The 27,978-nt window shown below is 38.3% G+C and overlaps 2 protein-coding genes across 4 annotated transcripts; both read left to right on the top strand.

Moving 5' to 3' along the window:
* TBCCD1 (TBCC domain containing 1) lies at positions 1-25,832 on the top strand. 3 transcript variants are annotated; one of them, XR_004437237.1, is made up of 9 exons: positions 1-79; positions 2,957-3,335; positions 8,451-8,606; positions 12,093-12,459; positions 13,777-13,963; positions 14,117-14,614; positions 17,565-17,715; positions 19,602-19,773; positions 22,020-25,832. XR_004437237.1 is itself a non-coding variant. In XM_033211972.1 (8 exons), the coding sequence occupies exons 2-7, from the start codon at positions 3,000-3,002 to the stop codon at positions 17,692-17,694; spliced, it is 1,674 nt and encodes a 557-aa protein (XP_033067863.1). In that variant the 5' UTR covers positions 1-79; positions 2,957-2,999; the 3' UTR covers positions 17,695-17,715; positions 22,020-25,832. The 3 variants fall into 3 exon arrangements, 2 of the variants coding, with proteins under 2 accessions (XP_033067863.1, XP_033067862.1); XM_033211972.1 differs by lacking the exon at positions 19,602-19,773; XM_033211971.1 differs by lacking the exon at positions 22,020-25,832 and having other exon boundaries at positions 19,602-21,867.
* On the top strand, positions 22,063-27,978 carry CRYGS (crystallin gamma S). The gene is made up of 3 exons (XM_033211973.1): positions 22,063-22,208; positions 26,823-27,065; positions 27,453-27,978. The coding sequence occupies exons 1-3, from the start codon at positions 22,188-22,190 to the stop codon at positions 27,723-27,725; spliced, it is 537 nt and encodes a 178-aa protein (XP_033067864.1). The 5' UTR covers positions 22,063-22,187; the 3' UTR covers positions 27,726-27,978.

Raw genomic sequence — 27,978 nt, 5'->3', positions numbered from 1 at the left:
GAGGGGCGGGCCCAGCGAGCGGACGCGGGTTGAGGCGGCAGCGCGGAGAAGTGCGGCGAAGCGGCGCCTGCCTTAGCAGGTAATCGCGCGCGGGCTGGCGCGGGGGAGGGCGGTGTGGGTCAGTCAGGCTGCAGGCTTGGGCCGAGGAGGCCTTCCTCGCGCTCGCCGCCTCTCCAGTCAGCTACCGACCCTGTCAGGGTGGGTGTCTGTGTTCCTGAAGTCTAGTCGCGACGCTGGGGCGGCCCACGCAGAGTCCCACCCCGGATCGCGTCCAGGGTGGCAGCGAAGCCCCAGTACAACTGCCTTGGACCCACGCCGATCTTCCGACCTGAAAATGCTTAACCCCAGCGCACCGCCAGGGTCAGAACCCCAGTTTGTGTTTGTTTACGGATTGAGCCCTCTCGACTCTCGGAGTTAGAATGGAGGGCTTACCCCTGGGATCTGGCTGTTGACAGGGGCTCAGTACCTCACAGAGCAGCCTCTTTACGTTTTGGAGAGAACCGAGGTCTTCCTCGCCTAACTTTTATCGTCTGGTTTTACTCAAAACGACGCCAGTCTCTCCACATTGGAAGACAGCTGCCTTTTGCCCTTCCACGCCCATCTTTTGAGTTTACACTCTCTGATTCTTTCACCTGGCCTCCTGTCTAAGGCTCTTTATTCTGGAAATTCTCTTCTGGATCCACTCCCGTTTTTAAGAGATTCTCCCAAAACTGGATTCCTAGAGTACATTTGTAGTAATGCAGTTCTCAAGTCGACCCGAATCCTAATCCAGGGCTGTGCGAGCTAAGTAGGTGTCCTTAATGGAAATCTCTTAATTTCGCTAAGCCTCATTTTTTTCATCGAAAATGTGTACAGTCTTAAGTACTGTATCTCCAGGTAGTTGTGAGGATGAAAGGGGGCGAAGTATGCAAAATGATTAGCATGCTACCTGGTACATAGTAAGCACTTCATTGATGTCAGTTATTTTTCCGAACAGATGATTCTCGAGAGAAGCAGTTGGCAGGTCGGGTGCGGTGGCTCACGCCTGTAATCCCAGCACTTGGGGAGGCCAAGGCAGGCGGATCACCTGAGGTCAGGGAGTTCAAGACTAGCCTGGCTAACATGGTGAAACCCTTTCTCTACTAAAAAAATACAAAAATTAGCCTGGCGTGGTGGCGGGAGCCTGTAATCCCAGCTACTCGGGAGGCTGAGGCAGGAGAATCGTTTGAACCTGGGAGGTGGAGGTTGCAATGAGGCGAGATCGAGCTATTGCACTCCAGCCTGGGCAACAGAGCAAGACTCCATCTCAAAAAAAAAAAAAGCAGTTTTCTTAGAATCAAATGCAAAATATAATAATAGCAATAAATTTTTTATCAGTCATATAATTGATTTTTTAAATGATTTTTTAGATTTTAAAAAAATGATGTTGCTAATGTTGAGGAGTGCACAGTGAAGTGGCTACCATAGTCAAAGGATGGTACAATTTGATAAAATCATTTGGAAGCAACGAGAATGTATTTATGTATTTCACAAGCTTTAGAAAGGTCAATTACTTCATTTCACAAAAGTACATCTGAAAATTTTCTCAAGGAAATAATTTGTAATGCAGAAAATATGAAGAAAGGTGGTTGTGATAGCATTATTTACACTGGTGACAACATTTGACCTTTTGTAATGAAATTTCTTGACATACACAAAAATAGAATCCATGAGCCCCCCATGTGCCCATCACCCCACTTCAGTAATGATCAGTATTTTGCCTATGTTGTTTTTGTGAAAAATCTGAAACCTAGTAAGGTGTCTAAAAATGGGAGAACAGTTGAACAAAATGGGATACATTTGTTTAGAATACTGTAAAGCTTTTGAAATAGTACAGAATTGTATATGTAACATCACAACTGTGAAAATTCAAAAACTAACATCTAATTTATGTGTAGAAAAAAGACAAGAGGCCGGGCATGGTGGTTCACTCCTGTAATCCTAGTACTTTGGGAAGCTGAGGTGAGGGATCACTTGAGGTCAGAAATTTGAGATCAGCCTGGCCAACATGGTGAAACCCCATCTCTACTAAAAGTACAAAAATTAGCCAGGCGTGGTGGTGGGCACCTGTAGTCCCGCTACTGGGGAGGCTGAGGCAGGAGAATCACTTGAATCTGGGAGGTGGAGGTTGCAGTGAGCTGAGATCATGCCACTGTACTCTAGCCTGAGCAACAGAGGGAAATGCCATCTCAAAAAAAAAAAAAGAAAAAGAGAAGAAAGAAATACAATAAAATATTAATTAGTTGCCCTTTACTTGGGGGATTGTGGATGATTCCCTGTTTTTGTATTTTATAAACATTCCATAAAAATCATGTATCATTGTTACAACAAAATCTAAAAGTATCACACCTGAACTGACCAGGGTAGAATATGCCAGAGTGGGTTCACTGTTACGGAGAATAAAGATGCTGTAACTCCTGATCTATTCTTGCAGTCTGTGTTTACATTAGCATTCTTGCCTGCTCCCTCACGTTAGCACTTCATATTGAGTTTATGTGGTCAGCTAACATGTCGAGATCTTTAACCAACTGTCTTCTGTGTAAATGATTTAACTTTGTGAAATATATTTCCCTGATTTTGACCAATGTTCCCCCTCAGAGTAGAAGAAGGTTTCCTGTGATAGGATGACTTTTTTCCCCTCATTCCTTTTCTTCCTGGGATCTCACTCAGACTTCATGCATCTACACACACTTCCTAAAACAAGGATTTCTAACAATTTGAGTAAGATAATTTTGTTTTATTACAATTTTTTTTCTCAGATTATAATGAGATCTGATTAAAAAAACTGTTCTGCTCTTGGTTGATGAACTAGAGCTGCCTTTTAAGCTGATGATGTAATACATGCAACACAGTTGAGAGAGAGGAGTCACCTTCCAAGAAAAAAATGCATAAATGAGACTTGTTTCAAATCAGTTTATGAAGAAACTTTATTTCCTAGGTATGCAAAGAAGCCTTTTCACCCAGATGTCCTTAGAGATAATATGGATCAGTCCAGCGTTCTCCTCTGGGTGAAAGCAGAACCCTTTATAGTGGGTGCCTTGCAGGTCCCCCCTCCATCCAAGTTTAGTCTTCACTATCTCAGGAAGATATCCACCTATGTGCAAATCCGGGCCACAGAAGGAGCTTACCCGCGCCTCTACTGGTCTACATGGAGGCACATCGCTTGTGGGAAGCTGCAGTTGGCCAAGGACCTGGCGTGGCTTTACTTCGAAATATTTGATAGTCTTTCAGTGAAGACACCTGAGGAGCGCCTGGAATGGTCTGAGGTTCTGTCCAACTGCCTGTCTGAGGAGGAAGTTGAAAAGCAGAGAAATCAGGTATGGATTGATATGTGTGTATATTTAATTACTTTTGGAAAGAAACCATTCTTTTTTAAATAAAAAAAAAATTTTGTGTGTATTATTATAATTTTTACATTTTTAAATAGAGACAGTCTCACTTTGTTGCCCAGGCTGGTCTTGAACTCCTGGCTTCAAGCAGTCTTCCTGCCTCAACCTCCCAAAATGTTGGGATTACAGACATGAGCCACTATGTCTGGCCCAATAAACCACTCTTAATTTTTGTATTAGCTGTAAAATTTTAGGTTTTAGGCCAATGGCCATTGTAATCTCAAGTTATTATTTGAGTTGTAGTAGTTCCAGTTTGGCAGTATTTCATGTATTCAGTGAATTAGTCCTTACTTACCAGACATTACTCACCTACTCCCAGAGCAGTAATGTTTCAGGAACTCTGTTATTGAAAAAGGGAAAGATTTTACTGACTTTAAAAAGATTTTGGGGTGAACGAGTGTTGTGAACAACTGATATGTTACAGTCAGAGCACCTGACTATTTTAAAATGAACATCTGCTACATGATGGGATTCAAAGATGATTAGAATAGCATCTCAGCCCTCATGGAGCTTATGGACTAGTAGAGGAAGCTGGTATTAAAAAAGAGATGCTATTTAATAGTGTGATATGTATGTTAAAAGAACATGCAAAGTACATAAATTGAATAAAGACTGATTTATTTTGGTGAATCAAGGAAGACTTCACAGAGAAAGTATATTAATCAAGTAGGCTGATTATAGTAACAGACAGCCCAGTATTTCAGTGGCTTCTCATTCAGGCAGCAATCCAACACAGGTGCTCCTGGCTGGACAAATCTCTGGGCTGCTGTCATCCAAGCAGTGACCAGGGATCCATGCTTCTATCATTTGGAGTCACTATTAATCAGCTTTGTTAAAAGCTGCTTTCATTTGTTAAGAACAAACAAATGTGAAATTCCAGTGGCTTACAGGGGAAAAGATTTATTTCTTGCCCATTTTACATGTGGGCTTCATTTTTGCTATGGCATTTGTCCAGGCTCTCTGTTTTCCCATTTAGGGACACAGGCTAAAGAAATAGCTTCTGTGTAGATCATTCTCGTTCTTGTAACAGAAAGGAAGAACAACAGAATGGAGGAAACTCATGATGGCTCTTTTTAAATTCTTATTTTATGTATACAGCTCAATAAGTTTGGGGATAAGTATATGCTGTGAAACCATCGTGACCATCAAGGACACAGACATACCCATCACCCCCCATAGTTTCCCCCTCCTCTTTTATTCTTGTTATTTTGTGTGTGTTCGTGTTAAGAACACTTAACATAAGATCTACTGTCTTAGAGAATTTTAAGTATACAACATATAATTGTTATCTCTAGGCAGTATGCTATAGAGTAGATCTTCAGGATTTAATTTTCTTGCATAATGGAAACTTTGTAGCCTTCGACCATCACCTCCCCATTTCCCCCTCCTCCTAGCCCTTGTCAGTCACTCTTCTCTCTGTTTTTATGAGTTTGACTATTTTAGATTCCACATATACGTGAGATTATATAGTTTTGTCTTTCTGTATCTGGCTTATTTTACTTAGCATAATGTCCTCCAGGTCCATCCATGTTGTTGAAAATGGCAGGATTTCTCTCTTTTATTTTTTTAAGAGACAGGATCTCACTCTGTTTCCCAAGCTGGAGTATAGGGATGTAATCATAGCTCACTATAGCCTGGAATTTCTGGGCACAAGCAATCCTTCCACCTCAGGCTCCTGAGTAGTTAGGACTACAGGTGTGTGCCATCACACCAGGCAAATGTTTGTATTTTTTTCATAGAGGTCGGGATCTCACTGTGTTGCCCAGGCTGGTCTTGAACTCCTGGCCTCAAGTGATGCTCCCACCTCAGCCTCCCAAAGTGTTGGGATTACAGGCATAAGCCACTGTACCCAACATGATTTCTTTCTTTTTTGAGGCCAAATGATACTCCATTATATATGCATGCCAAGTTTTCTTTCTCTAGTCATCTATCTGTGGACATTTAGGCCGCTTCTATATCTTGGCCATTATCAATAATGCTGCAGTGAACATGGGAGTGCAGGTATTTCCAGGATCCTGATTTCAGTTCCTTTGGATAAATACCCAGAAGTGGGATTGCTAGATCATATGGTAGTTCTATTTTTAATTTTTTGAGAAACCTCTATGCATTTTTTAATAATGGCTATACCAGTTTACATTCTCACCAACAGGGTACCAGGATTCCCTTTTCTTCACATCCTTAGTAATACTTGTTAATCTTCTGTTAATAAGTGTGAGGTGATATCTCATTGTGGTTTTGATTTATATTTCCCTAATGAGTAGTGATGTTGAGGACCTTTTCAAATATCTGTTGGCCATTTGTATGTCTTCATTGGAGAAATGTCTATTCAGGTCCATAGTCCATTTTTTAATTATGTTATTTGGTTTTTCTTGCTATTGAGCTGTAGGAGTTCATTATATATTTTAGATATTAACCCCTTGCCAGATACATGGTTTACCTTTTCTTCTGTTGATTGTTTCCTTAGTTGTGCAGAAGCTTTTTAGTTTGATATCATTCACTTTTTTTTGCATTGGTTGCCTGTGCTTTTGGTGTCATATCCAAAAAATCATTACCAAGACCAACGTCAAGGAGCTTTTTCCTTGTTTTTCTCTAGGAGTTCTACCATTTCACCTCTTACATTTAAGTCTTTCATCCATTTTGAGTTGATTGTGTATGGTACAAGCTATGGTCCCAATTTCACTCTTTTGCATGTGTAGATCCAGTTTTCTCAGCATCATTTATTGAAGAGACTATTCCCCATTTTGTATTCTTGACACCTATGTGGAAAATTAGTTGACCGTATATGTGTGAGTTTGTTTCTGGACTCATGATGCCTCTTAAAACTGTTATTCAGATTTGACATAAACCAAGACTGCTTTCATTCCATTGGCTGAGGCATTATTCCCATGAAGATGGGAAGGTAAACCACTTTTCAGGAGATAAGGAAAATCCCATGGCCATGGGTAGGGCTGTATAAGCCTCTTAGAGAATTTGAAAGTGAACAATAGCAAATAATAATACAGTTTGCCACAGCCATGCCCAATGGGGCCTCAGAGTCCTTTTGCTTCCATTTCTTTTGGGAGTTTTATGATTACGCTTGGAAGTGATAAAGATAAGTTCATTCACATTCAGTTGCTGTAATTCATTTGTGCCATATCTAACTGCAAGGGAAGATGGGAAATGCCATCTAATTGCATACCCAGGAAGAAAATAAAAAGTATTTAGTAAGCATCTAGCAGTCTCTGCCGTATAGGGTAATATCTAAACAACGTTTCGGAAATTGAAAAGAAGTTTGTCAAGCAATAAAGAGGGAAAGGGCAGTACATTTATTCATTAATCAAGTATTTATTATCTACTATGTACTCGGTATAGTAGTGGATGCTGTGCATATAGAGATGAATAAAACCTTCAGGAAGTTCCAGATTTTTTGAGTGCTTTTTATGTACCAGATGCTTTGCTAGTTACTAGGGGTATAAACATGGAGAAGGCAGGGATCCTGTAGTCTCCATGAAGAAACAATGATAGTGTAACAAATAATTGTTTAAAATGGAAGTATATATACAATCAGGGAATTATGCTTAGTGAAAAAAAGCCAATCCCAAAAGGTTACATATTATATGATTCTATTTACCTCACATTCTTGAAATGACAAAATTATAGAGATGGAGAACAAGTAAGTGGTTGCTAAGGGCCTAAGGAAGGGGTGAGGGGGACAGAGAAGTGAGTATGGCTGTAGAAGGACAACATGAGAGATTCTTCTGTTGATGGAAATGTTCTTGTATCTTGACTGTATCGGTGTCAATATCCTGATTGTGATACTGTCCTATAGTTTGGCAAGACAGATAAAGGGTACATGGGATCTTTCTGTGTGAATTCTCACAACTATATCTCAATCTACAATTATCTCAAGAGTTCAGTTAAGAAAGTAAAACTTTATAAAATATACAAATTCATGGGGCTTCACACTGACAGTTGATTAAATAGGTCTGGGTGATCCCGAGAATCTGTACTTTTAAGTTTCTCAGATGATAGTGTTTTTAGCCAAGTTGAGAATCAGGGTGAATATAGCTGTAGACCCAGATGTATTACTTTACTTTTTTGCCTCTCCTGTTTGCGGGTAGGTAGATGAGGGTAATCAGGAGCTTCAAATCGTGAGCTTCAACCACACCCTTCCTTGAATAAGAAATGACTATACATCTGTCAGACCAACAGTGTTTTTGTCTTTAAGTCAAACACCCCTTTAAGAATTTGGTGAAAACCTGAGGCCTACTTCCTTAAAAAATGCACATATACTGAAGAATTACATACAATTTCAGGGATTGTACTGGTACCCTAAACTTTCTTGATAAGTTTATGAATCTTAAGTTAAACCTCTATGTCTTAATTTTCTTCTTACTTCATCTACTTATTTATTCAAACTACTAAGGTTGGTTTTTTTTTTTTTTAACTGTAAGGTTAAACTTCTGAAATAATGTACTTAAAAAATGTATGTACTTCATCCTTTCATCAGTTTTGGGAGATAATTTCTGTAGCCATAGATGCTATACAGCTTTCTGTGAAGGTAAGTTATTCCACCTTAATTAGTTTTAGGAACTCTTGGCCAGGCACAGTGGCTCACGCCTGTAATCCCAGTACTTCGGGAGGCCGAGGTGGGTGTATCACCTGAGGGTCAGGAGTTCAAGACCAGCCTGGCCAACATGGTGAAACCCTATCTCTACTAAAAATACAAAAAATTAGTTGGATGTGGTGGCGGGCACCTGTAATCCCAGCTACTCAGGAGGCTGAGGCTGGAGAATCACTTGAACCAGGAAGGCGGAGGTTGCAGTGAGCCAAGATCGCACCATTACACTCCAGCCTGGGCAACAAGAGCAAAACTCTCTCAAAAAAAAAAAGAGAAACTCTTACATCTGGGTATCAGAGACATACATATCAAAACTAGCAATGTTTCTAAGTTTGTTTTTTTTAGGGTCAGCCAACTCGTGAATTTACTATGTCTACTTAGTTGTTAGACTAGTGGTTGATGTTTTAAAACGTCTGTTCATCTTTTATTTTCTTCTTGGACAGCTTTCAGTGGACACCCTACAGTTTCTGCTCTTCTTATACATTCAACAGTTGAACAAAGTCTCCCTAAGGACATCTTTGATTGGTGAAGAGTGGCCTAGTCCCAGAAGCAGATCTCAGTCTCCTGACCTGACTGAAAAATCTAATTGTCATAATAAGGTACTCTTTATATCTTGATGTCATTCTCTAAAAGGGACAATTTGTGAGGGAGATGGTTCACTTGCATTAAAAATCATGATGGGATTTCTTACATAAGTCAGTGATTTGATGGCTTGTTTTGTTTTTCACTTTTTGTTTAAATTATAAAACAAAATAAGTGTGTACAGTCTTAATCAAAATAGATAAATGGTTTCAGTTCCTTCACTGATAGAAAAATCACTTGCCTGATTTTTGGGCATGTCATTCACTATATTCAATTAGCATTCCCATTTTCAAAATGTTAATGAATGTGAATCAACTTATTTGACTAAGGATCATCAAGAAGATGTAGTGCTTGCAAAGTCTTTTGAAATCTACTGAAAAAAATTTATAAAAATATCTTCTCATGTTGTTTAAGTAATTACATACGTGACAACCCAGAAGCTAAATTTAACTGCCTCACATTGTGAATTTTAGAGAATGTCTTATTGCTTTTTTTCTTTCTGTTTTTGTAAAGAAAACCAAAATATTTTTACTTATTCTTGTGTAAGTATTTTGAAAAACTTTAAGTAAAATGTAGACCTCAGTATTAATGCCATGTACAAGCTCTTTAAAAATGTTCTAAAGCTAAGAAAAAATATCTCTTTGCTATTTGGAACTTTTATAATCTCCTTTTTAATAAATCTCTCCTCCTTTATATTCCATGATGCTATTACTCTTGGTTTTGCTTCTAACTCTCCCTTTTCACTGTCTTTCATACATTTCTGTCCCCTTGCCCTTACAAGCAGCTACTCTGTCTGGGGCAATTTTCTCTTATTCATTCAAGATAATTCTTTATATTTCTATGACTTCATATATCTCAGTGACTCCCAAGTTTGTCTCCTTCCCAGAGCTCTTGCTTTATACTCACCACTTTATATTCTGTATATTTTTTATTGAATTTAAGCTATAGCTTAAATTCAGAATGTTCAAGCCCAGATGTATTAGAGATGCCAGTCACTACCTCTCTCTCTGCATGCAGTTCCTGCAGAATGGACACTGTTAGGAGATGCGTTTTGAGCCAAGGTAGCCTCCATTCAGTTCTGCCTCTATCATTTAATATCATTTAGTCATATGATTTTAGGCAAGTCAGTTAACTTCTCTAGGCCTTGGCTTCTCTTCTCTAAGTGGGGATAATAATGCATATTTCTGAATGGCTATGAGACTTCAGTAATATATTAGCGTGGGCCTTGTTAAGCACCAGTAAATGGTGACTTTGGTTTATACTACAGCATGACCTGTTGCAATAACTGATTGGACCAGTGATGGACACTTGAGTAGCCCATTTACTGCTATACATTTGAAATTGGCCAGATTTAAAGTGATGACCTGGGCCAGTCAGTTCCCCCAGGAAGAAATTAGGCATTGGTGATAGGTGTTTGAACTGAAAACCCATTTGACACTGGGACTAGAACAGCCATCATGCTCATGAATGAACTAGAGTTATAAGGGATTAGAAATTCTGAGACCAAGGCGGGCGGATCACCTGAGGTCCGGAGTTCGAGAGCAGCCTGACTAACATGGAGAAACCCCGTCTCTACTAAAAACACAAAATTAACTGGGCATGGTGGTGCGTACCTATAATCCCAGCTACTCGGGAGGCTGAGGCAAGAGAATCACTTGAACCCAGGAGGTGGATGTTGCGGCGAGCTGAGATCGCGCCACTGCTCTCTAGCCTGGGCAACAAGAGCGAAACTACATCTCAAAAAAAAAAAAAAAAAGAAAAAAGAAATTTTGAGATAATCAGAGAAGCACAGGTTACTTATAATCAGAGAAAAAGAAGATAATGGAACAGACATGCAGGTTCTAGATGGCTTACCAGTTCCAATTCTAATGAGGTTTGCCTCTACTTCAGTTTGGGAGACAACGGAGCGTCCATACAGTAAAATCTCCCTTTACTTGAGTTAATCTGTACTTCTTATGTGAGTAAAACTCACCCGTGTTCTCTCTCACCACTCATATCTCATTATTGTCAGGCCTTACTGATTCTGCCTCAGACACTTGAACTCTGTTGCTTTTCTTCTTATTGTCTAGGCTTTTTTATTGAATGACTTTTTTTTGCCTTGATTTCTAGAATTAGGTCCTGCCTGGTCACTCTGCTTTAGTCAGCAGTCCACTTACTACCACACTGGACTTTTCAAAATGCAGATGGATTATATTTATCTCTGTTTAAACTCCATCAACAAATCCTCATCCTCATTGTTGTTTTATATTGTACTCCATGGAACCACCTCAGGGCCTACTTTGGGGGAGGGGGATGGGGTGAGAGGGAGGAATAGGTTGAGACTAACTCTGCTTTTATCTGTTTTATTTGGCATCCAGAGGAAAATTTATTAAAAAGAAAAAAAATATAGCTATTTAGAAAATAGTTTGAAAGTCCCTGGCATACAAAATAAAGTCCAGATGTTTTAGTATTTCATAAAAGGCCTTTCATGATTGGTCCCTGCCTACCATTTTAACTTCAACTGCCACTTCCCAGAATGCTTCCTGTACCCCACTCAGAACTTGCAGTTCTCTAACATAGCAGGTACTTTTTCTCCTGTGGGCACTTGATTATGTTTTCCATGCCTAGAATGCTTTTTGTCGTATCTGTTTGCCTAACTACCAACATCAATCAAGAATCTATTCAAATAGCACTCAGATATGATTTATTTTTCCCCAGATGGAGTTAGTTGTTTCTTTCATGCTTATAGAACGTCTTTACAGGCCTCTGTAGGTCTTGTCTCACGGTTATGGTAATTTATTTATCTTCTTACTACATAGACTCTTAAGTTCCTTGAGGACTGAAAAACTATGTCTTATTTAATTTGAATATTCATCACTTAACATTGTTCATGCCAAATAAGAGGGGTAAAAATCATCTGGCAGATGAATGGGTCAAATCACTGGGACATCTGCCAACTCAAAGCTTATTCCCAAAGTTATAATTTCTTAAATCTTGTCATAGTAAAATTGGTTGCCTCATTTCACCCAGTAGAATTTGAAATTCCTTCTGTAATTGCAAAAGGCAAATTAAGAAACCCAATGCTTCATTGAATGTCCATGATAGTTATTTTTATGTTTGATCTAAAATTTTTAAAGTATTTACTAGCCCTGTGATCTTGGGCAGGTTGGGCAGGTTTCTTCTTTAAATTCATTTCCTCATCTGTAAAGTGAGCATCATAATGGCATCTGTTTTAAGATTATTGTTAGGTTTAAATATGTTAAAGTATGTTTAACACTTAATGCCTGGCACACATGAAGGGTTGCTTATTAGTATTATTTTTTAGTTAGTTAAGGTGGAGAGAGAATCTATTTATACCTATCACACACACACAAAAAAGACTTTATAAGGTTTATATAACTACCTAATTCCTTCTGGGGGATGAGGCAGAGTATAAATACAAAATTTAAAATCTAGAAATTTTAGATCTTGTAGAATCTCTTTATTCTTTAAGAGTGCTTTCTTTTAACTTTTTTTTTTTTTAGAACTGGAATGATTACAGTCACCAAGCTTTTGTCTATGATCATCTGTCTGATCTCCTCGAGCTGCTTTTAGATCCAGAACAACTCACTGCATCATTTCATTCAACCCATAGTAGTCTAGTGTCTCGAGAAGCTGTTGTGGCGCTCAGCTTCCTTATTGAAGGTACAATAAGTAGAGCCAGGAAGGTCTATCCACTTCATGAACTTGCACTGTGGCAACCACTGCATGCAGATAGTGGCTTCTCAAAGATCTCTAAGACTTTCTCTTTCTACAAACTGGAAACCTGGTTGAGGTCCTGTTTGACTGGGAATCCATTTGGTACATCAGCTTGCCTCAAGTCTGGAAAGAAATTGGCTTGGGCTCATCAAGGTATTTTTTAATATTTTAATCCACATTAAATTGAATGACAAGTTAAGGAACCTAGTGTTTTCTGTTAGTGATCACATGTCTTCTCTAGAAGACTTAAACAATACTGCTCCTATAAAAGAGAAAAAGGAACATCTGTCTTTTCTGCATGACTTTTTCTCTCAAGGATTATACTAAAATATTAAAAGTGATGGTAAGATTACAAATTATTTTTATATTCTTTAACTGTTATTTTTCTAAATAACCATATATTATGTACCTGGTACATATGTAATAAAAGTAAGCATATGTAATAAAAATGAACAAGAAATGTTTTAAAAGAAGAATAATAGCATACTCATGTGACCTCTCAACATTTCACCAGTATTGTTTACAAGGGTGTCCCACTGGCTTGCCGGGAAGTACAGTCTGAGAAGGCAGTCACGTAATGGTGTGACTGTGTTAGGAGGGGAACCTGCACATATTTTTTGAGTGTCAGTTTGTGCAACACACTGTGTGTGATAGGAAGATGTGCTCTCAGGTAGTTAACGATCTTAGAGTAAAGACATGAACTCAGGCTAGGCACGGTGGCTCACACCTGTAACCCAGCAATTTGGGAGGCCGAGGTGGGTGGATCACGTGAGGTCAGGAGTTCGAGACCAGCCTGGCCAACATGGAGAAACCTCCGCTCTACTAAAAATACAAAAATTAGCCAGGTATAGTGGTGTGCACTTGTAATCTCAGCTCCTCAGGACGCTGAGGCAGGAGAATCTCTTGAACCTAGGAGGTGGAGGTTACAGTGAGTAGAGATTGCACCACTGCACTCCAGCCTGGGTAACAGAGTGAGACTCTATCTCACAAAAAAGAAGAAAAAAAAAGGCATGAACTCAAATAGGATTTATGGGATAATGTGGCAAGTGAGGAAGGATACAGAATTAATATTATGGTGATTTAGAGAGGTGAGTTATGTTTGGGATGATAAAGCATCTTGGAGGAGAAGATATTTGAGTTAGGACAGCTCTGCCACTTACTAGCCATATGACCTTAGGCACATTACTTAACTTGAAGGACAGACACAAAAAAGTATCTTAGACCTATAGGCAATCTTAAATGCATTATAGGTTTTAAATTTTTTTAATAACAAAAATGAAAATTCCAAGCATACAGAAAAGAATAGAGAATAGTATAGCAAATACCTCTATCCAAAGCCATGATCTAACATTTTTGTCCCTACATGTGGTATCTAACTTGAGACATGTATACATGTAGACATGTATAACCTCATATGTTTGTTTTTCTTTGATTTGAAACTGTCTCAAATTTATATGTTTTCTTAAATAGTTGAAGGGACGACCAAAAGAGCTAAGATTGCTTGTAATACTCATGTGGCCCCTAGGATGCACCGACTGGTGGTGATGAGCCAGGTTTACAAGCAGACACTGGCTAAGAGCTCAGATACTCTGGTGGGGGCACATGTAAAGATTCATCGTTGCAACGAATCTTTTATATATCTGCTCTCTCCCTTACGGTAAGCACAGTTTTCATGGTGTTCTGACGTTCTGACATTTTCTTTGGACTGTGACTGATTCTTTTTTTGCCATCAGAGAATAATATTTTAGTCAAATTTTTAAAATCTTATCGTCATTCAGAGGAATTTACCTCATTTTTTCCTTTTTTTCAGATCTGTGACAATTGAGAAGTGCAGGAATAGCATCTTTGTCTTGGGCCCTGTAGGGACTACACTTCACCTCCACAGTTGTGACAATGTTAAAGTCATTGCTGTTTGCCATCGTTTGTCCATCTCTTCTACAACAGGTTGCGTCTTTCACATTCTGACGCCTACGCGCCCACTTATTCTCTCTGGGAACCAGACAGTAACTTTTGCCCCTTTTCATACCCATTACCCAATGCTAGAGGACCATATGGCCAGGACTGGCCTTGCTACAGTGCCTAACTATTGGGATAATCCAATGGTTGTGTGCAGAGAGAACAGCGACACAAGTGTCTTCCAACTTTTACCACCTTGTGAATTCTATGTATTTATTATTCCCTTTGAAATGGAAGGGGACACAACAGAGATACCTGGGGGTCTTCCATCTGTATATCAGAAAGCACTGGGTCAAAGAGAACAGAAGATACAGATCTGGCAGAAAACTGTGAAGGAGGCTCATTTGACAAAGTGAGTATTTTTTACAAGTAACAGTTTGGGTTTTTTGTGAAACTCCATGGAGAAACAATTAGTCTGCACATGTTTACAGCTGTGTTAAAGTAATAAAAAATGTAAGGCTGGGCGCGGTGGCTCACGCTTATAATGCCAGCACACTTTGGGAGGCCGAGGTGGGTGGATCACCTGAGGTCAGGAGTTTGAGACCAGCGTGGCCAACATGGTGAAGCCCTGTCTCTACTGAAAATACAAAAATTACCTGGGTGTGCCTGTAATCCCAGCTAATAGGGAGGCTGAAGCAGGAGAATTACTTGAACCCAGGAGGTAGAGGTTGCAGTGAGGCGAGATCACGCCATTGCACTCCAGCCTGGGCAATAAGAGTGAAACTCAGTCTCAAAAAAAAAAGTGTGTTTTTAAATTGCGGTTTGGATTTCAAATTAGTATTTCAAACACTGTTAGGTTGGGGATGGGAGTGGGTAAATATCCAGTATTAGACTCCCTTTTCTTAAGAAGCTAAAGTTTAGTTAGCAAATATAAGACTTATATGAATTTTAAAAATCATACATAGAGTATGCCACATAATCCAATACCATTCTAGGCACTTTCTATGTACTAACTCATTTATTCTTCGTAATAACGCCTAATTGCAGGTGTGGAAACCGAAGAACTGAAGAATTAAATACTTTACACAAAGTCACACAGGAGCCAGGATTCACACCTAGTCAGCCTGGTTCCAGAGGTTCTTTTTTTTCTCTGTTCTGGCTTCTCAGTAATCAGAGGTTCTTAAATGCCTCTAGTGTCTTCATTGTTTTCTTTCAAATATTGTCATACCATATCATACTGTACAATAATAGCATTATAATAATGTGTTGTAAAAATGGATGATCTTGAAAAAACATTCTTTTAAAGCAATTCTGTTGTTTGAATGGTTCTAGTATTTAAATGGTTAGATTCTCTACACTTGATCTCAGCCAAAAGGCCAAGAAATGATTAAATACTTAGATTCTCTTACATGTGAAAAGCTTATACATATACATGTGCAGAGTGTGGGATGTAAGCACTTAATAAATGCTGACTCTGAATCATAGTGTTTTCAAGTGGTGAGATCCACAGTGATACCAGAAACAGTGAAAGTAGTCAATTTAACTTGGGGAATATAGGAAGACAGAAATCAGTTTGAAACAAATTGCCAGTGTGATCCTTTTAACAGTGATTAGATCATGTCATTTCCCTGCTCTGACCCCTCTAATGGCTTCCCCTCATACTTAAAATAAAATCCAAAGCCTTTACCATACTTACTAGGCTCTCTTCCTCAATTTCTGCCATTCTTTTCCTCACTTACTCCTTCTCGGCATACAGCAGTCATCTTTCTATCACTTAATCACTGCCTCTGACCAAAGACCACCAGGAAGGCATCTGTAGAACAAAGGTAGATTGTGTTGGCTCGTGGCAAGAGGGGAGAGAAGTGTGTTTCTTCTCAGTAAAAGGTTGGAGAACATGGAAAACTGTGTTTCAACTCAGTAAATAGGTGTTAAAAGGAACTTGTCGTTGGATTTTGGCTTGTATTAGTGATTTGGGGGAGAGTTCTAGGAAGCAGGACTATCTGGAAGTGAGAGTAATCTGCAATTTGGCAGTTTAATAATTTTTATATCTAAGGCAAGAGGAAGGAAGGAAGAGCTAAAACTGTAATTATAAAGAAGTAGCAGCCACTCCTCCAGGAAAGGAGTGTTTGGTGTTTTATGGTTTGGGTCACAACATTTTTTTGGAGGTTGGTGTGGGGGTTTCTGAACTGAGATACTATTACAGAGTGATCTTGTTCTTTCTTTGGTTTAACATCATCCCAGAGTGGCTTTGTCTAATGTTGGTGGTTTGAGGTATTGTTTGTGTTCAACAAAAGAATACAATAGCAAGTCCAGATCCTACACCAAGGCCTAGCTGACAGTACTAAGCTAGCTCCTGGCTGTCAGGAGCTACTCTTCTCTTTCTTATCATGAACATGTGAAATATGCTCACTTTAGAACCTTTGTACTTTTTTTGGTCTCTTCTGCTTGGTATATTCCTCTTCAAATACTCATTCTGCTTACTCTATCATTTCATTTAGACCTAAGCTCAAATGTTATCTTAGGGAGGTCATCTCTGTCCATTCTTTCTCTGAAATAACATTTCTAGAACTTTTATTCCTTCACCCTGCTCTATTTTTCTCCATGGCACCTAGAACTACTTAACTTTATATTATATTTTTATTGTATTGTATTGTATTGTATTGATTTTGAGACAGCATCTCACTCTGTTGCCCAGGCTGGAGTGCAGTGGTGTGATCTTAGCTTACTGCAGCCCCCACCTCCTGGGTCTAAGTGATTTTCCTGCCCTCAGCCTCCCTAGTAGCTGGGACTTACAAACATGTGCTACCATGCTTGGCTAATTTTTATATTTTTTGTAGAGGCAGGGTTTCACCATGTTAGCCAGGCTGGTCTCGAACTCCTGGCCTCAAGTGATCCGCCCACATTGGCCTCCCAAAATGCTGGGATTATGGGCATGAGTCACCATGCCCGGCCTATTTATTTTATTTTTACCTATCTTTCCTGCTAGAATATACAGTCCTCAGGAGCATGGATTACATAGATCACAATGTGAATGGTGCCCTCTGGAGTCGTGAAGTGTCATCCTGCTTCGACAGGGGCCTTGTCTCTTCTCTTTATACATTTATCCCCATCAGTCAGAACACTACCCTGTGTTCACTTGGTCCTTGGTAAATATCTGACAATGAATAAGTGTTTAGAAAGAGGACATTGTATCTGATCAATCCTTTGTGGGGTGGGGGTGTCCAGTGTACTCTCAACAGTGAGAACAAAAGGATAACAAGAAATAATCATTTAACATTATCCTATTATTGTATAACTGCTTAGAGTACAATTTATATGAATTCATGTTCTTACATTCTTTTTACTCTCAATTGCAATTTTAGGGATCAAAGGAAGCAGTTCCAGGTACTGGTAGAAAACAAGTTTTATGAATGGTTGATTAATACAGGACATCGCCAACAGCTGGATAGCCTTGTACCCTCTGTAGCAGGCTCCAAACAAGCGGCTGGATAAGGATCTTACATGCAAACACTGGTAGGCATTTATACCACTTAAAACAGATTCTTTTGGGGAAATCTTTCAAGCATAATAAAAAAGGTACAGAATATTATATACTAAACATGCCCAAACTTTTTTTTACCACTTCTACCAGCATACACAGACCTTTGTGTACCTATATTTACCATATTTTATAGTGAGAAAACCAACCAAAATATTCAGATGGAGCCTGTAGAATTTGGGGCCAATATAATGGCCAAATTTTGTCTTTTTTTGCTTTTTGCCTGGCACAAGTTATATTGTCCAAAGGTACCACATTCCCCCATACATAGTTTTGTTATTAACGACAGTCACCATGTTGTACATTAGATCTCTTAAATGTATTCCTCCTATCTAACTGAAATTTTGTAAGCAAAGATGTTGGATGTGGCATTGTTTGAAAAAACTGTAGACTAGAAACACCCCAAATGCAATGTATTTATATGCTAATTAAATGCCTAACAATCTTTGAAAGAATATAAGTAAATTATAAACAGTGTTTGTCTTTGAGGAATGAGATTGGGTGTCTAGGGTAGGAGAAAACTTCTTAAAAATTTTATTGAGATAAAATATTACCACATAATATTATGGGAAGTAAAATTCACCTTTTTAAAGTAAAGAATTCAGTTGTTTTTAAGTATATTCACAAGTTTGCACAACTATCACCACTAAAAATTCCAGAACATTTTCATCACCCTCAAAATAAAGCTCGTACACATTGTAGGCCACTCCTCATTCCTCCAACCCCCTGTATTTCCTCTTCCTCTTAGCCCTTGACAACCACTAATCTACTTTGTCTATTTTGAACATTTTATGTAAATGGAATCATGTGACATGTGACTTCTTATGTCTGGGTTCTTTCACTTAGCATAGTATTTTCAAGATTGATCCAGGTAGCCATGTATCAGTACTGCATTCTTTTTCATGGCCAGATAATATTCATTGTGTGAATCTACCGTTTTGTTTATCTATTCATCAGTTGATGGATGTTTGGCTTGTTTTTACTTTTCAGCTGTTGTGAGTAATGCTCTGTGTACATTTGTGTACAAGTTTTTGTGTAGACATTTGTTTTTATTTCTCATGGGTATATACGTAGAAGTGGAATTGTGAGGAATATGTTTAACTTTTTAAGGAACTGCAGTTTTCCAAAGCTGTAAAAGTGTATTTTTTACTTCATATATTTACATTTCTTAAGGGTGAATTTTTTTAAAGAATTTAGCAATATTTATTCATAAATACTGAGAATTAAGAATTAGCAATTTTGCTGAGCACAGTGGCCCATGCCTGTGATACCAGCACTTTGGGAGGCTGAGGTGAGAGGATCTCTTGAGGCCAGCAGTTCAAGACCAGCCTGGGCAATATAATGAGACCCTGTCTCTACAAAAAATTTAAAAATTAGCTGAGCATGGTGGCACATGCCTGTAATCCCAGCTACTCTGGACACAGACTGGAGGATCCCTTGAGCCCAGAAGTTCAAGGCTGCAATGAGCTATGATTGCACCACTGTATTCCAGCCTGGGCTCTCAACAGAGTGAGACTCTATCTCTTAAAAAAAAAAAAAAAAAAAAAAAAAAAAAAAGAATTAGAAATCTGATGGAGATTATGCAAAAGAAATGTGAACAATAAGCGGGTAAAAATTTTTGTTTATTTTTCACTGCTTAACAGTTTTTTGTATTCATGTATGAATTTCTCTTTTATTATGATCTAACATTACACCTAGCAAAAAGGAATGTTGTTAACCTTAAACTTTGTGTATTTTACATTCTAATCTATCATTTGACCTTGATAATTTATGTGATTTTTTAAACATAGAGTTTTAAAATTATTTACATGAAGGCAATAGAAAATTAAGTGATTAATATTATTTTTTCTTTGATCTTCAGGGCCCTGGAAATACAAGGATAAATGGAGGATAGTGCTCATCTTGAAACTAAATTGGGAAGGTGCTCTTGCTGCTTAAGAGACATTGGGACTTTTCTGTCCTTTTTTTTTTTTTTTCAGATAGTCTCACTCTGTCGCCCAGCCTGGAGTGCAGTGGCGCAATCTCCGCTTACTGTAAGCTCTGTCTCCCGGGTTCAGGCCATTCTCCTGCCTCAGCTTCCTGAGTAGCTGGGACTACAGGCGCCCGCCACCACACCCGGCTAATTTTTTTTGTATTTTTAGTAGTGACGAGGTTTCACCGTGTTAGCCAGGATGGTCTCGATTTCCTGACCTCGTGATCCACCCGCCTCAGCCTCCCAAAGTGTTGGGATTACAGGCGTGAGCCACCACACCCAGCCTTCTGTCCTACTTAAGAACTTTGATTTCCATTCCATATTCATTTATTACTGTGTAGGCTGGATTTTCACTAAACTTCTGACTTTTATATAAACGTATTGTTTATAGAACATCAGAGGACTCATCTTTGTGATGCCCAAATGAAAAAGTTGGTGAAGGTAGTACCATTGTATGTGTGTTAATATTAAAGCAACTGAGTGTAGATTTGCAACTATAGTATGTATCTTCATTTGTGTGATGAAAGAATTTTATTCTTTCTAGAGTTAAGTAAGAGTTTTATAGTTCTTTGTAACTATTTAAAAGGAAATTGCTACTCCTTTTAAAAAATAATTGGAAAGAAAGTATGATTTGTTGGTGTATAGATATAGCAGAAATAGTTTTATACTATATTTTAGTCCTTAAAGTATGGAACTTAATGAAATTGTGTAAAAAAATCTTTATTTTTCACGTCCTGCTTCAAATTTTCAATAAACAAACTCCGAAGAATTATTTCCTTTTTTTGTAAAAGATATAGCTTTACTTTTAATTTTAGAAAAGGTTTCCAGTGTCAAGTAATGTTTCCGTTTGACTGGGAAAACCTTCTTTCAGATAAGTGAGTGAAATTGTCAAATTACCAAATGAGTGAAATGAATCAGATTGCTGATAAACATTGGTTCATATGCTCTCTGGCCATTTAATTAGTAATTCCATCAAAAAAGTCTTTTGTATTTCTAAAGTAAAAACCCTCAGAATGTTTAATTCTAATTGAAGTTTACATAGTTTTTATTTTAAGAAGAAATTTAAGAAGCAGACTATTACCAAATAAACACTGGAGTAACAGAAATGTATTTTAGATATTGCTATTTGTTAATGAAATAAATGATACTCAGATACTTTTTTTAAAGTTTATAAAATTCAGAAAACTAAGCATATAGCTTAATATTTTCTCTGTAATCTTTATATCAAGGCACATTTGCCATTTTCTGAATTGACCATAATACATCCCATTTATTAAGATATTTGTTGGATAGTTTTATTAATAGGAAGATGAGGAAGTTGGACTTTTGAGAATATACTTCATCAGTTAAAGTTAAAAATGGAGAAAAGTTAATTTGTTGTTGTTGTTGTTTTGTATTTACATAAGATGCAATCTCATTCCTAAAGTCAGAGGTGTATTAGGGCCAAAAAATGTTTTCCGAACAGGTTCAAATGTTGTATTGTGGGCCAAGAAGACCATCTAGCCGGTAGCAGGTTGTGTTTAGTTAGCTAACCCTTGGCAAATTCAGGAGTCCCAAGTCACTTTTCTACATACAGTGGCACCCTTCTTATGGATTAGAGCTCTTTTTCTCAAAAGAAATTGTGTTTTGAAAAAATTAAATAATAGTTGCAAGAATAAGTCAGTGAACTTTAACATACCCTTTATCTAGATTCGATTTGTCAGTTGTTAACATTTTGCTACATTCTCTTTACCACTCGCCACATGATAGTATTGTTTCATTTTTGCTCAACAATTTGAGAGTTAGGTTGCAGACATCTTGAACCTGTCTTCTAAATGATAGCATACATGTCCTAGAAACAGACATTCTCCTACCTAGTCATGGTACAATGATCAAATTCAAGAAGTGAAACTTTGGTACAATAGTATTATCTAATTTACAGTCCATATTAAAATGTTTCTGATTGTCCCAGCAGTGTTCTTTATAGTGACTTTTTTCCCCAAACACAAGATCATGCATTGCATTTAGTTGTCATGTAAGTTTTGTTGCTTTTAGAACATGTCGCTTCTGTCCAGAATTAGAGATAGTCTTCTGACTCTTACCTCTCACAAGCTTTGTTGAAGAAAAAGGACATTAGGAATTTCAGAGAGGCTGCTTCCTATTAAAAAAAAAAAAAGCAAAAGGGACTCTTTTGTTTTTAATTTTTACAACTTTGTCTGGGTTTTGGTTTCTTGACTCAGCAAAGTCTATAATGCAGCAGGGCCTGGTAAGCATTAAAGGCGGTACTGAAGCTTTCCTTTATTTTATAATCCCAATTGTTTTTTCTAGAAACCGTCAATAGCATCTAAATGACTGACTCAATTTTTGGATCCTGTTCTCATGACTAAGCAAATGTTTGACTGAAACCAGCCCATATAAATGTCACTGTGCCTCTAACTCTCTGTAGCCATTCCTGAATTTCTTTCAGCACTGGGAAAACCAGTCTGTGCACCAAAAATGTCTAAAACTGGAACCAAGGTAAGTAGTCATATTGATTTTTAGCCTACCCACTTTTCACCTAATGATGCATTAAACACACAGAAAAGCTTTTGCTTCTTTGCCTAGAGGTGAATATGATAGTGGTTAGAGAACTGGGATTGAGAGAGAAGATTAAGAAATGCTTATTATATTTTCTACTCTTAACAGAATTACCAAACACTTTATTAAGGGTTTATCTTTATGTATGGTGCTATGTTGAATATTATACAGGTAAATAATTTATAAATATCACTATTATTTCTGCCTTCTAGCAACTAATATTCTATGCAACTGATATTCTCCATAGGAATAAGACATGCTAATGGGGATTATATGGAGAAGAAAACTTTTAATAATCAATTAAAATTTTGTTTTCTAAAATGTAGCCTCAACCATTAGTGTTCTAAAAGGCCAAAGTGGATGGGCTAATCAGGTGAATAAACTCCTACATCTCTCCTTCATTCAAGCAATTATTTTTACTTATTCCCCAAATGAAGTGCTCCCTTACAGTCAGAAAATTGCCTCTAAAGTATTTGACTCACAATTGCTGGATTGGAAATTATTCTCTCAGGTAGGGCTTTGGGAATGAGGGAATATGCCTTCATTTTCTTTTTAGCTCTTCCACTGATGAGACAAAACCACTGTGTGATTTTTACCCCCAGCTATTCGAAAATTTTCAAACCCATTGAATCTCCAAAGAATGGGAAAGAAATGTTGAATGAATATTTGTTTATCTTTCACTTATATTCTCCAGTTGTTGACATTTTGCCATATTTGGTCTCTCCTATCTCCATCTCTTTCTCTTTACTAAACCATTTGAAAATTAGTAGCAAACTTTATTATACTTTTGCCTTGAGTATTTAGGCATGTATCTCCTAAAAACTAGGGCATTTCCCTGTATAAACACTGTATCATTAGTGTGTCCCCAAGATTTACCATAAATATAATAGCTAATATTGAGACCATATTCAAATCTCCCCTGATTGTCCCCAGAAACGTGCTTCATGGTGGCCTTTTCCCCTAATACAGGATCAAAAACGTGTATTGCACTTGGTTGTCATGTCTCTTTATTCTCTTCTATTTTTTTAGCCTCTCTAAAAAAGTCCCCCTACCCTTTTGTTGTTGTTCTTGAGACATTGACATTTTTCAGAGCCTAGGTTAGATGTCTTTTAGGAAGTCTTGCAATCTAGATTTGTCTAATTGTTTCCTCATGTTTACATTCAAAATAAATATCTTTGCCAAGAAAGCTACATAGGCAATGTTGTGTACTTCCTGTTGCATCATGTCAGAAGGTACCTGTTAACTTGTTCTATAATTTAGTGTCTTTAGTGCTCTGAGGTTCTTGAAAATATACCATGCAAATCCACTAAAAAAGAATTTTAAGTCCTTAGAGGAGGGATATCCATGTGTCTTGAGGTAAAGCTGTTATACAACCATCTTAGATGAAAACATCTGCTTTTAAAGATTTGCGGAGTAGTAATAGTGTACTCTTTTTTATTTATAGCTGAGTTGTTCATTTAGTTAAATAACTTTTGCTTGCTAGGGTAAAGGAGATAGTAGATTATTTCTTACTCTTTCTCAATGCTTCTTCCTTTCCCACTATCCTGCTAGCAGTTTAATCAGACGAGTTATGGGCTTGGCAAAAGGAATAGATTTAACTAAGTATGTTTTCATTACCTCTGGGATACTCAAGACATTTTTCTCTCTGCTGCATTGGATTAATAGGCCATTTTTCCACAAATAAACCTGATAATGATAGGAATTTTGTAATAATTTCTGAGAAAACTTTCTGCACATTTCTTAGCCTTCTCTACAAAACGTTTTGCCCAAGGGTCAAAACCTCTAAACTGACAATAGCATGGATTTCATGGTTATTCTACAAATAGAAATTGAGCACAGCTCGGTGCAACATTCTCTGGCTCTGAGATATAGAAGGTCTCCCACTGAAAGGAGAGCTTAGTCTTGGAGCTCAGTAATGATTCCATAGCAACAGGATGAGGGCTTTGTTTCAACTGTTGGATGGTTGGCTGGTCTCCTGGGAGGGTGGACATCAGGTGACCTTATCAGGTGTCATGTATATTTTTACTTAGCAGATATTGATAATTAGTCAAGCAAATGTGCAGAAGGCAGTAAATGTGAGAAACTATGAAGTGAAATCGATGGTATTATTAACTTCATTTCCCATAGGATATCTTTTGCAAAGGCTCTTCTTGGTGACTATTTGGTCAAAAACCAAAGGCAAATAGAACATATGAATTAAGGAGTTTAGAATCTATCCATTCTCAGATAAGTTATTTGACCTTCCTAAAGATCTCTCCACAGGTCACGAGGAAGGGCCCCTCAGACTTAGGCCCAGCCTTGTTTCTTGTCCAAGAGAGTAAGTGCTGCCATGTTAAATGAAGCTAACTGTGCAGGCAGAAAGACAGCAAAGGAAAATAAAGTGAACAACAGATTACTCACCAGGAGTTTTGCACTGCAGCCCACCAGCTTGTCTGCAACTAACTTGTAACTAGATAGTGACATTAGGCCAATCACTTAACTTCTTCATCTGTAAAAACTGTAGCAAAAGCTTATTGCCAATTGTGAGTCAGCTATTAAACCAAGTACTTTATCAACATCCCCTTGGACCCTCAGAACATACCATCTGCAAGAGACACTGTCATGCTGTTTTGCAAATGAAGAGCTGTAGAGAAAGGTTAATTGCCCTGTCCAAGGTCACATAGCAAGAAAGCAGTAGCACTGGGTTTTTTTTTTTTTTCTTCATCCATGTATCTAAATCTATATACTGTGCTAAGATGGGAAGGGAACTGACACACATAAAGAAATTTGGGCAGGGGGTAAAGGAGATGAAGTAGATGATTTAGGGGTGGGAAGGAAAAAGGACCCTTTTAGGGAACAGGAAAGAGAATAGTTGAAATAAATGGGAAGGGAAGGGAAAGATTAAGGTGGAGGGAAATAATTATTAGTATATTAGTATCTAGATAGAAAGAAATACCCAGGGTAGAGGAGAATGACGTTTTATGCCTTTTTGTGAGTCATTCTTGGTTTCTTCCTCTCCTCATTCCCTCCATCTAATTAGTCACCAAATCCGGAAGTTCTTGACTGTTTTCTCATCATCATTCACATTGGAGTTGCGTTTTGGTTGGCCGTCATCAGATCTCACCTGGCCCACAGCAGCCATCTGTTTCTAGACACACACTACTAAGTCCAACTCACTCATAATCACCAAAGGGATTCCAGCGTGGTTCTTGTGTCATTTTTCTGGCTTTATTTTCTAATACTTCACCACATGTTCAATATGTACTGGGTTTAATGAACTACTTATTGTCCCTATAATGGGCCATGTTCTTTCACTTCTATATTCTTTTGAACATGTTTGTTCCTTTTCATTTGCCTCTGGAAAATACCTACTTATCCTTCAATCCTCAGCTCAAAGATCCTCTCAAGACAATACCTGGGCTCTGCTCCTTTCATCTGAAATGACTCACATAATTTTCTCCCCTGAAGTCCATAAAGTAAATCAGCCACAAGGTGGCAGCATAATGCCAGGTAATTAACTGTTCAAAGCATGACACCTGTGATTTTAGTTTATAACCTAGCATTGATCTGAAATTCCATCTTAAAAAAAAAAAGATGAAAATATTGTGGAATTATTGAATAACAAGGGACAAGCTCTGTAGCCCATTTGTAGTTTTCATCGTGGTTTTCAGGAACCGCTTGCTGAATCCTTGGGAGTTCCCAGGAACTCTGTCTCCTGTTTTAGCCAGAAAAGCTCTGAGAATTGTTTTAAAGCCTGGACTTCCAGTCTGCTGTAGTCTTCAAATAGGAAGCTGAAGCTCAGAGAGGTGGCTGGATGAAGATCGTAAGGCTAATCGTGGAGAGGGAACTCTGTAGTCCAAACTTACTGTTTCTGGTTTCACAGGGCTGCATATTTTTCAGTGCCATCAGAGACTTACCCCAGGCATTGTGGTAGAAACTTGATCATTGGAGGCACCTTATCATTTTGTTACTTTGCAACTACTCTGTTGGCAATAAACTAATAATAAAGAACATAATATATATTCATATATGAAATCTCTACATCCATCTAAAATAAGCTCTCTAAAGCTAAGGTTTATGTTTTATTTTTCTCTTTGTATCTTCCATATCACCTAGGAGTCATTCATCTTCATGAAACAATTATTGAAGTCAAGTGATGGGCATAGAGGATTGATAGCTCAAATAAGGCTTGGAAAAAGTGTACTTGCCTTGGAAAAAGTGTACTAGGATTCTGGTGGGAGGCGTAGACATATAAATGGATAATTTATAATATAATGTAAGTACAGAGAACTGTGGGAACATAAAGGAAGGAAAATGAACTTGAGTCTGAGACTGTTCGCTTCTCTTAGGGCCCTCTTCTGTTTTGCTTCATGTTCAGCTTTCAGGAAGTACTCATTTCTGTTGCTGACAACTGAAGTTGTCAGAAAGCAATGTTGTAACGTGACGTACAACTACATATTTTTCCTCAAAATTGAGGAGAAAGAAATTTCTAAAGTAGGCATTATATTCCTAATTTTTATCTGTGAATTAAGCCCTCCAACTCCTCAGCTCTTTCTCTGCTGGCCTCTACTTCAGATTACCTTCTATGAAGACAAAAATTTTCAAGGCCGTCGCTATGACTGTGACTGCGACTGTGCAGATTTCCACACATACCTAAGTCGCTGCAACTCCATTAAAGTGGAAGGAGGCACCTGGGCTGTTTATGAAAGGCCCAACTTTGCTGGGTACATGTACATCTTACCCCAGGGAGAGTACCCTGAATACCAGCGTTGGATGGGCCTCAATGACCGCCTCAGCTCCTGCAGAGCCGTTCATCTGGTGAGTCTGGGGACTGTGCAGTCCCTCTCTTTCCCATACCCTCTGTCTGCTTTCTCTTGCTTTTAGGTAAAAATTTTCTTGAGTCTTTTCTACCTCTAAATGAGTAGCTGCTTGTTGGCTGCTGGGGCTTGAATAACATCTTAGAGCAGTTCATCACAAGAATGACTACACTAATTTCCAGGGTGCTATCTCTGCCTCTTGAGTGTTTTGAAGAATTAATTTTTTCTTATTGAAAGTTAGCTATTTTAGTCAGTACGTGGTGAGATGGGAGTTCAGATTATCTAGCTTTCAAGGTGATAAGTTCTGAGCAATACTGCTCTCTTAAGTTCTTGACCTGCTGGTGATTTCCATAATGGTTTCTGTTCATTTTCTCCTGTGTCTTTTCAGCCTAGTGGAGGCCAGTATAAGATTCAGATCTTTGAGAAAGGGGATTTTAATGGTCAGATGTATGAAACCACTGAAGATTGCCCTTCCATCATGGAGCAATTTCATATGCGAGAGATCCACTCCTGTAAGGTGCTGGAGGGTGTCTGGATTTTCTATGAGCTACCCAACTACCGTGGCAGGCAGTACCTCCTGGACAAGAAGGAGTACCGGAAGCCCATCGATTGGGGTGCAGTGTCCCCAGCTGTCCAGTCTTTCCGCCGCATTGTGGAGTAATGACATGAATGGGGCCATATTCTTCCTAAGGCCCAAATGCTGGCTGGCCTTGTGGTCCAAATAGGCATCATCAATAAAACAGTTGGCATGCATCCCACTGCTGACTATAATGCCTCTCCTTAAATGCTTCTAGGGACCAGCAATATAATGCTCGCCACAGTGGACAGTTACACTAAGCAACACATCCACCAGATCACTGATCTAGATCTTTGTGCCAAACAAAATGAGATCTCATTAAAAGGTTAGAAAGTCA

This window comes from Trachypithecus francoisi, unplaced genomic scaffold (assembly GCF_009764315.1).
Source record: "Trachypithecus francoisi isolate TF-2019V2 unplaced genomic scaffold, Tfra_2.0 Lachesis_group0, whole genome shotgun sequence".
Lineage (NCBI taxonomy): Eukaryota > Metazoa > Chordata > Mammalia > Primates > Cercopithecidae > Trachypithecus > Trachypithecus francoisi.
The sequence above is the reverse complement of the archived record's forward strand: the minus strand, read 5'-3'. Positions and strand labels throughout refer to the sequence as shown.

Excerpts from the sequence above, each read along its gene's own strand:
- TBCCD1 (XM_033211972.1), top strand. The coding sequence starts at position 3,000 with ATGGATCAGTCCAGCGTTCTCCTCTGGGTGAAAGCAGAACCCTTTATA. Across the intron at positions 3,336-8,450 it reads TTGAAAAGCAGAGAAATCAG|CTTTCAGTGGACACCCTACA; the intron begins GTATGGATTGAT and ends CTTCTTGGACAG. Across the intron at positions 14,615-17,564 it reads AAGGAGGCTCATTTGACAAA|GGATCAAAGGAAGCAGTTCC; the intron begins GTGAGTATTTTT and ends TTGCAATTTTAG.
- CRYGS (XM_033211973.1), top strand. The coding sequence starts at position 22,188 with ATGTCTAAAACTGGAACCAAG. Across the intron at positions 22,209-26,822 it reads TGTCTAAAACTGGAACCAAG|ATTACCTTCTATGAAGACAA; the intron begins GTAAGTAGTCAT and ends CCTCTACTTCAG. Across the intron at positions 27,066-27,452 it reads CCTGCAGAGCCGTTCATCTG|CCTAGTGGAGGCCAGTATAA; the intron begins GTGAGTCTGGGG and ends GTGTCTTTTCAG.